The sequence below is a fragment of the Limulus polyphemus genome, unplaced genomic scaffold (assembly GCF_000517525.1).
Source record: "Limulus polyphemus unplaced genomic scaffold, Limulus_polyphemus-2.1.2 Scaffold1066, whole genome shotgun sequence".
NCBI lineage: Eukaryota > Metazoa > Arthropoda > Merostomata > Xiphosura > Limulidae > Limulus > Limulus polyphemus.
Genome location: NW_013666676.1, coordinates 5,522 through 18,052, shown reverse-complemented (window position 1 = coordinate 18,052; position 12,531 = coordinate 5,522). Strand labels below are relative to the sequence as shown.

Below are 12,531 nucleotides of genomic sequence, written 5' to 3'. Positions count from 1 at the left end.
ATCGTATTTGTCTCTTTATAGCGAAATATCGTGTGTATTTGTCTCTTTATAGCGAAATATCGTGTGTATTTGTCTCTTTATAGCGAAATATCGTATGTATTTGTCTCTTTATAGCGAAATATCGTATTTATTTGTCTCTTTATAGCGAAATATCGTATTTATTTGTCTCTTTATAGCGAAATATCGTGTGTATTTGTCTCTTTATAGTGAAATATCGACGACACTTGTTGTATATATCTGTCTGTGGCTCAGTAGTAAGTACACTTCTCAAGACTATTCCCCAGGTCGTATAATTAAAGTATGTATAGTAAAATAACACCAAAACGTAAGGTCGTATAATTAAAGTATGTATAGTAAAATAACACCAAAACGTAAGGTTCGTATAATTAAAGTATGTATAGTAAAATAACACCAAAACGTAAGGTCGTATAATTAAAGTATGTATAGTAAAATAACACCAAAACGTAAGGTCGTATAATTAAAGTATGTATAGTAAAATAACACCAAAACGTAACAGACGACTTAAGAAGCAAAACAGTCGAATAGTTTAATAAATTAAATAGAAAAATGAAGTCTTTCAGACGTAACGCTTAAATTTCAGCACCATGAAAAAAATATATGCACAAAAAATTTCGAATTATTGGCTTTCGTAAGTACAAAAACATAAGTAAATAAACGATAGAAATTGATGACTTAGGACATTTGCGCTAAGCTACACAAGAGGAATCTGCGCGATCCATCAGGGGAATCTTCGCTAGCCATCCCGAAGACTAGGGAGGAAGACAGCTAGTTAAAAGCATCCACCGCCAACTTTTGATTACTATATTCGAATAGTGGGATTTGACTGTCTCTGTTATAACGCACACACGGCCCAAAGTGTAGAGAGCGGTTTTGTGGGAACGCGACGCGAACCTTTAACTCTTGAATTCACATTCTGGCACGCTAAGTACCAAGCCACACCCTACCCTAGGTGAAAAATTATATCAATTTTTAGGCATCCGCTGTTTCTCCGCCAGGAATTAAATACTAATCATCAACCAATCAAAAATGTACTTTTCTGGGTTGAAAGTAAAGTTTAAAAGGTAACTTGTGAATTAAAAGTTTTCTGCTAATGATGATCTTCACGTACGTACTAGAAGCGATAGTTTCTCACGTAAATTACTTATAAATTTTACAGCTCATTTGGCATCATTGACAGCTGTATGCATAAGCATAGTTAATTAGATCGTACATTAAAATATAATTTAAATAAACCTGTAGTGCAGAAGCAAGTGGTTCCTGTCTTCCAGAGCAGTGGTTCACAAACTTTTCAGTTCGGTGGACCACTTAATGATTTTTTTATTATTATTTTTACCCCAATGGGATTTAGTCACTATGCCGCCTCTTACCTTTGGTAGCCCCCCCACCCCACCCAATCCGGTGGCTCAGCGGCAGGTCTGAGCGATTATAATCCCAAAATTCGGATTTCGATACCCGCGGAGGACAGAGCAAAAAAAAAAAAAGATAAACAATTGTGTACCATTGGTGCTTAAAATAAATAAACAAGTCATTTTCTTTTAATCATGCAACTTTTCCACAGTCCATCGGAAGGGAGACCTTGGACCACATTGAAATTTGGAAATTGTAAAAAAAATTCTAGCACATTTAGAATTCGAACACGTTTTACTTGTTAAGAAACAAAAATTGTTAACCAGATATAGAGAATAAACGTTTCTTACACGTCTTTGTTTTTCCAACTTACCTCTCTTAACTTTTCTGAAAGTTCCCCAAGGATGGCGTCTTCATCAAAATACTTCCCTTGGTATCGATGCTCAAAGTAGTCTGTGATTCGTTGTCGAAGATCACGTGGTAACTTACGATATGCCATATATTCTTCGACTTGCTTCAACTGTCAATGAAACAAAATATATCCATGAATGCGTGTGTGTTTCGCAGAGATCGGAATCAATATGTAACTTGTCCTCTACTCATAACAATTTAAATTATCTAAAAGTTAAACAGCTAAAAACAACTAACTTTTGTTAAATAATATCTTCCTTAACAATCATTCTTGGCCCGGCATGGCCAGGTGGTTAGGGCGCTCGACTCGCAATCTGAAAGTCACGGGTTCGAATCCCCGTCACACCAAACATGCTCGCCCTCTCAGCCGTGGGGGCGATATAATGTGACGGTCAATCCCACTATTCGTTGGTAAAAGAGTATACCAAGAGTTGGCGGTGGGTGGTGATGACTAGCTGCCTTCTCTTTAGTCTTACACTGATTTGTACTACTGGAATTCTTTTTGATTTTGTGCAAACTTCTCAGAAACTTTGAAATTAAACGTTTGGGTGGAAAAAATACGTTGGTTTTTTTTGTTTGTTTCTAGTTAAGCACAAAGCTGCACAGTGGGTTATTTGTGCTCTGTCCACCATGGGTATCGAAACCCGGTTTCTAGTGTTGTAAGTCCGCAGACATACCGCTGTGCCACTGGAGGGGAGGGCTCGAGATGGTGGGTTATATCCTTGAATATGAAATTGCGATTGAGGATTTGGAAAAATTATATTAAAAGGTTCATATTCCAGCTACTTGTGTATATATATATTGAAATACTGAAACGATCAACGTTTTACAGTGCACAATTAAAAACCTTGATTCTAAAACCGCTCAACAGCCTTTAAACAGACACTCTACATATTTCCACGTGTAATCACCCCAATACCAGGACTCATCAAGCCGGTTGGGAAACACTAGATGTAGTAATGGTTGACACTAGATTAAGTTTATTATTTTTACATGAATCATATATAAATCTAAATTAGGGTAAGGGTTGATAACACAATATTACTTATTTAACTTATCACCGTTTACGTATTATTATTACTTATCTATATCAGCCAAACGTATTCTCACAGTTGTTAGAACGAAAATGTAAAACAAAAAAAAATTCATTATTAATTGATGCAAATTTGTAAATGGTAAACTATGATCGTAGAAGATCCACCATTAATGAAGACTTCTGACCTTTTACAAACGGTCGATGCAGAGCTTGGTCATTAAGTTTAAAAAGTATATCAAAATCAAACATAGTTTCTAATCAATCGATAAGCACAGACGTCATTTTGACGTCAGAGCCATAGATAGTGTGTTCCCATTTGGCGTATTCCGCCCGCACAACTTCAAATTCTGCTCTAAATAAACAAGAGAAATTTGGCTTGATTCTGAGTAAAGTCAATGATTAATAGTTTAGGGGAATAAATTATCACCACCCACTGAAATAATGGGAGTAAAATACAATAAATTCAAGTTATTTCACAAATGATGTATTAGAGTGATTTCTCCGAGTATTCATTAAAAAAAAAAGACATTCATTTCCAACGAACTGAGAATAAACCGTCTCCAAATACTTTAATTAGAATTTAAAAACAGCTTAATTAACATCCGGTATGTTATTGACGACTTTTATTTCATGTTTATCTTTAGGTCTGAGATCACCCATGTTTTAATAATCTTTTTTAACATCACCTTTATTCAGATTTTCCGACATTTAATTTTCTAATTTGTCAACAGGTGGCTACAATAGTTACAACCGTTCTAGTTAGAGATACGTTTATTTACCATCACAACGAACTATATTTTAGCTACTAACCTTTTCTCTGTACTGACGACGAGAGGAATCTAAGGATTGTATGAGATTGGTCGCATGGCCTAAGAAGAGGGCATAGCAGGTAGCACCACTAATCATACTTAGTAGGGTCAGCCACATGTCCGTCAAGCTCTGGGGAGGAAACCGTCCATATCCGATACAAAGCATGTGTGACATGGCTTTGAATAGCGCCCAGGAATATTGTTCGAACCAGTACACATCCTAAAGAATGGTCAGTTTTGAATCAAACACCCTTGGACACGTTAACACTAAAAACTGTGTTATTCAGTTTGCAAACAACAAGCTGAGATAAATTGTATGTAATCGTATACTATCTCAGCTTGTTAAGCATTATTGTCATTATTGTACGATTACATACAATTTATCTGAGCTTGTTAAGCATTGTTGTCATTATTGTACGATTACATACAATTTATCTCAGCTTGTTAAGCATTGTTGTCATTATTGTACGATTACATACAATTGACAATAATGCTTGATAATTATTAGCTAATCCTAGTTCATTATTCTTTCAAAATACACCAATCCTGCTGGTTTCTCATTTTCTAGATCCTAACAAACACACGTGTGCAATAATAATTATACGTATCTATGCATATTCACGAAGAGACAATAGAACAGAATACATTTCAGCTTCCATAACAGATGTTTTGAACACCGTTTTACTCTCGAACATAAGGATTTGATAATGTTTGTTTTGAGTTGTGAATCTGTTTAATTGATGAGTTAATTACGTTAATTACTAGTGTTTCTATGACTTTTAGCGTCGCTAAAAGTATTTTAATCTGAAATTCAATAAACTCTAATTAATTATCTTTTCCCTAATGACATATTTTAAATTTGATTTGCTGTTGTTAATAAAATTATAATTGTAGACATTTAATGGAAACACCTCACTTTTTAAAGTGTATTGTTGATCTGAACAATATTTTGTTTTTAATTAAATAATGTTCGAGTGTTTCTCAATCACTTAACATACACCTCCACAGAGGGCGGTAAAGTCTAATTTATTTATCTACCTGGAGCTCGTTGATAGCGACCCAAGAATTGGAGGGAAATTCCTGTAACATGGGCACGAGGAACTGGAGACAGCCACTCCAGTGTCCAATCAAAAGCATCATGCAGATGAGGTTGAAAATCTTCATGAAGATACTTGCCATGTTGAGGAACTGAGAAAAACACAAATTAAACTATTGTTCAAGATAAAATCCATTCAGCTTACAAGTATCTTATCCTAAAAGGGAAGAAAGGAAAAGGAGATTGAAAATTTTGATTTTCAGAAAATCTGTTTATAATAGTGATACTACATAACCTATCTTAAACCTACTGAAACGCAAGCCGATGATTAACTTAATTTGCTAAACGATAAAATAAGTTGCTTTTAGTTTTATTATGTAAAGCCATTGAATTCCACTGGAATATTTTCTTTTTTTATAAGTTTACAACTACTCATGTTTCGCTTATTTCATTGGTTATAAAATCGTCAAATCACGTCTTTACGTTATACTTATGAGTTTGCATTTAAATCAAAGTGAATCCAGGTCACGTGTAAAGTTATTTTTGGTCCTTAGAGCTCTAAATTGGGATTATTTGTTGCTTTGTTTTGCATTTGTTTATCTGTGAAAACCAAGTTGGAGTTTGAGGTTTATGGTGTCAAAAACCAAAAATTAAGATAACCGCCAAATACGCAAATATACATGTCGCATCTCCAACAACTACCAGACTGGAAGAAAGATTAGGCCTGGTTACTGAAAGATATGCACTGTTCATTGCAATTGACAAACCAAAAAAGACGTAAATCTACTGATCTAGAAGACGTATTTGTGAATTCTGTGTTATTTGTTGAATACAGATTCTCGTCCACCAAATCAACACCACCCAGACATTTGTAGGGTCATTGAAATTCGAGATATTCCTCTTTCAAACGATTGGGAAGATTTTCCGACTCCTTCAGAAAATAAATATGGTTTAACTAAATTCCTGTCCGATAAGCTAAGCCTTTGTGTATCATAGGACTAAACAATTGATTGGTTTATTTGATGAAGAATGTGAACAATATTTTACTACATCGGTTGGTGTTAAAGGCCCAGAGTAAGTCACAAAGAAATGGACAATAGCCTTGTTTTACACGTCGTACACCTCAGTAGGAAACTAGACATATCTAATGTGGTTATATGAGCAAGCCTCTTTTGATCCATTCTAAATCAGATCACTTAAAAAGCGTGGCTAATTTTACTGCCTATTCTGATCCAATTAAATTAGATCAACTAAAAGCTAATGGCGAGTAAAGCAAACAAACAAAAAACCGATATGATTCATTTGATAAGCTTCTCCGTGGTTCTGAACTGGTTCTACTACACTTTCAAGCAATGGGAGGGAATGACACTATTTCCTGTCTGTAAACATTCCAAGATAAACGTATGAAAGTCCTTCCAACACCAATTTTCGTAACTTAATGATTTAGTTCTCCTAAAGTGACAAGGTGAACACAGCAAAGAATTTTATGTGCAAATTGTACAGAGTATCTATTGTGATAAAATTATTTACATTGCTGGTGTTGTTATTTTTTTCCTACAATCTACAGTCCGCTTAATGTTTTCATTTCGGGGGATAATGGAGAAAACATCTGTAGTTTGCGTGAATTTTATCATAAAAGTTAGGCTTACTGGTTTCCAATGTTTCGCCAGCTTTCGGCGTAAAGAGCGTAAAATTTAAAGTATCTGTTTTGTTGACAAGGTTCGCTCCTCTCTAAACCCCCAGAGCTGTTCCCATCGCAAGTGTTATCTTCAGATTATATGTTATATGGTACAGTGGACGTGGGATGGAAATGTGAAAATGGACGGCTTCAACCCGCTCTCATGTTGTTTGAGCTAAATCCACATGTAATTACTGGAAATGATTCATTAACACGTACAAAAATAAAGAACAACAAACAAGAATGGGTAATATTGTTCTTCGTTAATTTTTCCATTTAATACTTGGAATTTCTCAAAAATTTCCAATGTGAGAGCGTTCAATTCGAAAAATCGATATTTCCAAGCTGCATTTTAAGGACTTGATGGAGTGAAAATTAAAATATTCAAGATGGCCGCCAAATACGCTAATGTATTACTTCGTATGTCTGTATGGATGTTCAACATATATGTTTGCATTAATAATCAGAGAAAATTTTAGTATAATAATAATTCATTTTTTATTTCTGTATTGCACTTTGGTGTATAAACGACATTTTAATACTAACAATAAACGACCCTAAAACACCAAAATTTGTTAATTTTCTTTAGTTGAACATTCAGCGTTTTGCTTTATAACTTTTTCAGGAGCGTTCTGCAAAAACACAAATCGTAACTGACATTACACAACTTGAAATATAACGATACTTATTTTTTACTTCGTTACTTGTTAATAAATGGATTTCTAATGTCCAGATGTCATAGAATTTTCAAAGTTTGTTAGCAACATAATTGAAATATTCATAGTCTTTCAAACCAAATGTTATTGTTTTAATGGAAGCGTATGTTTCTGTGTAGAGTAGTGGTATCTTTTAGGGCTTGCAGTAAAGAGTTACACATCTAGTTATACATCAAAGTTTGTTAGCAACATAATTGAAATATTCATAGTCTTTCAAACCAAATGTTATTGTTTTAATGGAAGCGTATGTTTCTGTGTAGAGTAGTGATATCTTTTAGGGCTTGCAGTTAAGAGTTACACATCTAGTTATACAATTACCTATTTTGTTTAGTTTAGTTTTCTGTACAGTCCATGTTATTTAGAACTTTACAATATTTTTCACACACACACATGACTCAAATAAAATGACAAGTCCTGTTTGATATTATTGATTAATTAAACCAAGGCTGCAAGAAATAATTCTTGGAAACTGTATAGGCCTAATCTCGTTGAGTTACGTTTGGAGAGACACGACTAACAACGCAAGTGTCTTGTCTACTCTACGTATCTTCCTGGTTTGTAAAAGTCGTGAAGATTATTTTATGTTACATCAATTCTCATATGTTAGAATATGTTTGCTAACGGTTGTTAAAAAGTGGTTATGCTTTGCTTCTGCAATAAATCACATATATTAAGGTCTATACACCTAGCTCGACTTAACCTTTCAACAAGCTCCGACAGACTACTCTTGGAGGTCTATTTGCAATGAAACAACTATAATATTAATTTGTTGATGAATTAACAAGTAGCTTCGTCATGCTAGATAATTAAAAATACATCACATTGCTAAAGTTAAAAAAAAGGAAAAATATTTTGACCAGCAGTATTTGACCTAAATCTACAAATAAGGAATTTTTTCGTTCGTTAAAATTCGATCGCGTTCCATAATCGCAGCAATGACGTCAGATTTATCGAATTCTGAAGCGCCCCCAAAAGGCCACTGAATGAAACAAATCAACCAATTGAAAATCTCGTTATTCAGTTGACTCTAATCGGTCAGCGATGTATTAAGGATCAACTGAAGTCTCAAGAGTTCTTTATTGGAAGAAAGAGTTGTGATTATCAAAGTCCTCCTTCCAATACGTTAACCACCAAAGTGGCCAATCAGCTCTAGTTCTCTTTCGAGTTTGAGTAGAGTTTTATGTTCAGTGATTTATGCTCGGATCAGAATTAGTTTCACTGAAATTATCAAGCCAATAAAACCAAAGTTTACGTATTTCAACTACAATGCTCTATTTGTATGTATCGCTACAATTGTGGGTTACAGCTAATAATCAATACGTATGTTGTATGCAACTGTATTTGAGTTGCAATGTACTACCATAACCACAATATATTACATAAAAACGTTACATTTTACCATAACCACAATATATTACATAAAAACAACGTTACATTTTACCATAACCACAATATATTACATAAAAACAACGTTACATTTTACCATAAACACAATATATTACATAAAAACAACGTTACATTTTACCATAATTACAATGTATTACATAAAAACAACGTTACATTTTACCATAAACACAATGTATTACGTAATAATAACGTTACATTTTACCATAATTACAATGTATTACATAAAAACAACGTTACATTTTACCATAAACACAATGTATTACACAAGAACAACGTTACATTTTACCATAAACACAATGTATTACGTAATAATAACGTTCTACCGTAACCCCAATTTATTACAATTGTATACTGGAAAGGGGGTATGCCTGTAGTTCGTACTAAAAGCTTTTATTTAGATTAAAATACTGGATTAGTTAAAAGTATAATAAATTGAACTTCTTAATTTTATTTCTTTGTTTGGATTATAAGCTACAGTGGATAATATACGAACAGTGTTTCACTCTACAACAGCTACAATGAATTATACACGAACAGTGTGTCACTCTACAACAGCTACAATGAATTATATGCGAACAGTGTGTCACTCTACAATAGCTACAATGAATTATACACGAACAGTGTGTCACTGTACAATAGCCATAATGGGTTATATACGAACAGTGTGTCACTCTATTACATCTACAATTTATTATATGCGAACAGTTTGTCACTCTAAAATAGCTACAAGGGTTTATATACGAACAGTTTGTCACTCTACAACAGCTACAATGAATTATATGCGAACAGTTTGTCAATTTAAAATAGCTACAATGGTTTATATACGAACAGTGTGTCACTCTACAACAGCTACAATGAATTATATACGAACAGTGTGTCACTCTACAACAGCTACAATGAATTATATACGAACAGTGTGTCACTCTACAATAGCTACAATGAATTATATGCGAACAGTTTGTCACTCTAAATGCTTACATAATAAAGGTAACGCTATAAATGGGGTGTGGGCTGTCCCATTCCACTATTTTGAGCCGCAGCACATAAACTGTTCGTTCATTGTAAAGGTACCAACGCTATACGCAGTATTAATTGCTATTTTTGATTTGGCATATACGAACACTGTGTCACTTTACAACAGCTACAATGAATTATATACGAACAGTGTGTCACTCTATTACAGCTACAATGAATTATATACGAATAGTGTGTGTACATCTACAACAGCTACAATGAATTATATACGAATAGTGTGTGTACCTCTACAACAGCTACAATGAATTATATACGAACAGTGTGTCACTCTACAATAGCTACAATGGTTTATATACAAACAGTGTGTACCTCTACAATAGCTACAATGAATTATATACGAACAGTGTGTCACTCTACAACAGCTACAATGAATTATATACGAACAGTATGCCATTCTACAACAGATACAAAAGGTTGTGTACGAACAGTGTGTCGTATGTTTCTACCACACTTAGCTCCACCGCCGGCTCAGCGGTAACGTTGAAGATTCATAACGCTAAAATTTGAGGTTCGACACTCTCAGCGGGCACAACGGAGATAGTCCATTATGAAACTTTGCGGTTAAAAACAAAGTACGACAGTTAGAGTAGAATATACTCGAACGATCTGTCATGTTTCATACTAATACAGTTGCAACAACTTTCAAGAACAATATGCAGTACGTAGCTCTACTTCAACAACTTTGCTTTACTGGAATGAAATGTGTCAATACGCTATATAAGATGGGGGTGGTGATGACTAGCTGTCTTCTCTCTAGGGACGCCTAGCGTAGATTGCCCTCGTGTAGCTTTGCGCGAAATTCGAAACAAACTAAAATATTGAAAGCGAAGTAACTTGATTTCAAAATATGAAAAGAGCCGAATTATTTTGTAATAACTAATAATAAAGGTAACGCTATAAATGGGGTGTGGGCTGTCCCATTCCACTATTTTGAGCCGCAGCACATAAACTGTTCGTTCATTGTAAAGGTACCAACGCTATACGAAGTATTAATTGCTATTTTTCATTTGGCATGTGCTTCACGTATTTTACTACAGACCTTTTCGCTCAGATGAGTCCTCCTTTGCGGCGTTAAGGCGGTAAAATTGTAATGGCTATCTAACTCCAGCAATTCAATTCGCCTGATTGGTTATCCATTCAATTATGTTTTCGTTGAAATTAGTCTAGTCAGTTCTTTTCAACAACTTGTGGGCCCGGCATGGCCAAGTGTTCAGAGCGCTCGACTCGAATCCCCGTCACACCAAACATGCTCGCCCTTTCAGCCGTGGGGGCGTTATAATGTAACGGTCAATCCCACTATTCGTTGGGAAAAATAGTAGCCCAAGAGTTGGCGGTGGGTGGTGATGACTAGCTGCCTTCTCTCTAGTCTTACACTGCTAAATTACGGGCGGTTAGCGCAGATAGTCCTCGTGTAGCTTTGCGCGAAATTCATAACCAACTCAACAACTTGTGTCACCAGACAAGGCAAACAAACAAACGAACAAGTGAGATTTATACATATCGATTACACGCAGTTTAAAATATAGAGAAATAATTTTCTACCTACCAGACGTTGCTTAAATCTGTCAATCTAGAACCATATCCAGTTATTGCATACCGATAACGTTAAGATACATTAGCGACTTTACTGGTATTTAAGATAAGTGGAACACGACTCCTCCACTTCGATATTTATTTGGTTATTTCTAATTTGATGTATTGAGCATTTGAAAAAATACTGTGATTATTATTGTGCGATGTTCCAGTCATGAGCTCCCCTGGTGTTATCTGTGTAAACTATTATTCTGACTTATGAAAATGTTAAGATCTTCATTTTTGGATTCTTGAAAAATTACAATCAGACTATAATATAATTCTCGGTGAGGATTTGCTACATCAAACATAGACATTTGTTTTTTTATCATCGCTGGTTTTGTTTGTTATTGTTTAAGTGCAGAGCTCCACAACGGCTATCTTCGCTGTATTCACCGCGAGGGTCGTACGCTAAATTCTAGCGTTGTAAGTCCTCAAACTTATAACTGAGCCACTCGGCGGCACCGCTGATACTTTTGTGACAGCATACGTATTTGTAAATATGGCCGTGAATCAAAATAACAAAATTTATAGAGCTTAAAATAATAATAAGCTTATATTCATATTATCATTCATTTAAGTCTGAAAACCATGAGCGCCATCTAATAGAATAAAGTGTTATATTTCAGAGTAAAGATGTTGGAACATAAAGCGTAAATTGTGGTATCTGCTGTAAAGTTAATATCTTAAACTAAAGATTTACACCAGTTCGAACGTAATGTTTCGTCAGTAGTTGTATTAAATAAAACAATTGATAAGTTGAATCTTTTAGCCCATACTTTCGAAGTTCAAAGACCTTAGATATTTGAAAATAAATTGTTATTCTATAAAATAATCGATATAACTTAAATAATTTTTACTACTGTTAGGCCTATTTCTGTCAGTATTTCCTTTCTTATATATATACTATGAACACATTCCGCTCCTTTCGTTTAAATACTATGAACACTTTCCGCTCTTAACTCTATTCATATATTTAAGTGCATCTCTGTGAACACTATAGATAGGATAGTTAACTTAAATTTAGTTGAGTTTTTTAATAACTTACAATAAACTGTTTTAAGTACTTCACTCTCTTGTTGACTGAAAGACAAAATTACACTTTTGTATGTAAGAAAAATAATTAATTCCCACCTTCCAGACACACTGATCGCCGCAGTTTTCAAAAAGATAGGTGAAGACGCCTGTTCTAAAGGTCAAGGATGCCAAGGAGGCCATCTGGACAAGAAAGAGAGGGACACAGTGGTGGTCATCTCATTATGGACGGTTCTTGGGACCGTCTCGAAGACTCTTTTTTATAATTTTGTTTTAGAACGATAGTTGCTTTGTAAAACATGAATTACGATAGTTGCTATGTAAAACATGAATTACGATAGTTGCTTTGTAAAACATGAATTACGATAGTTGCTATGTAAAACATGAATTACGATAGTTGCTTTGTAAAACATGAATTACGATAGTTG

The 12,531-nt window shown here is 34.5% G+C and overlaps 1 protein-coding gene across 1 annotated transcript in view; it reads right to left on the bottom strand.

Moving 5' to 3' along the window:
• Positions 1-12,280, bottom strand: part of LOC106461956 (potassium/sodium hyperpolarization-activated cyclic nucleotide-gated channel 2-like) — a 15,810-nt gene extending 3,530 nt beyond the window's left edge. The window contains exons 1-5 of the mRNA XM_013921825.2: positions 12,203-12,280; positions 4,663-4,812; positions 3,626-3,844; positions 1,742-1,888; positions 951-966 (exon numbers count right to left, since the gene is read on the bottom strand). Of these exons, the coding sequence (XP_013777279.1) occupies positions 951-966; positions 1,742-1,888; positions 3,626-3,844; positions 4,663-4,803 (523 nt within the window). The 5' untranslated portion in view covers positions 4,804-4,812; positions 12,203-12,280. The remainder of the gene's footprint in view (positions 1-950; positions 967-1,741; positions 1,889-3,625; positions 3,845-4,662; positions 4,813-12,202) is intronic.
• Positions 12,281-12,531: the final 251 nt, after the last annotated feature.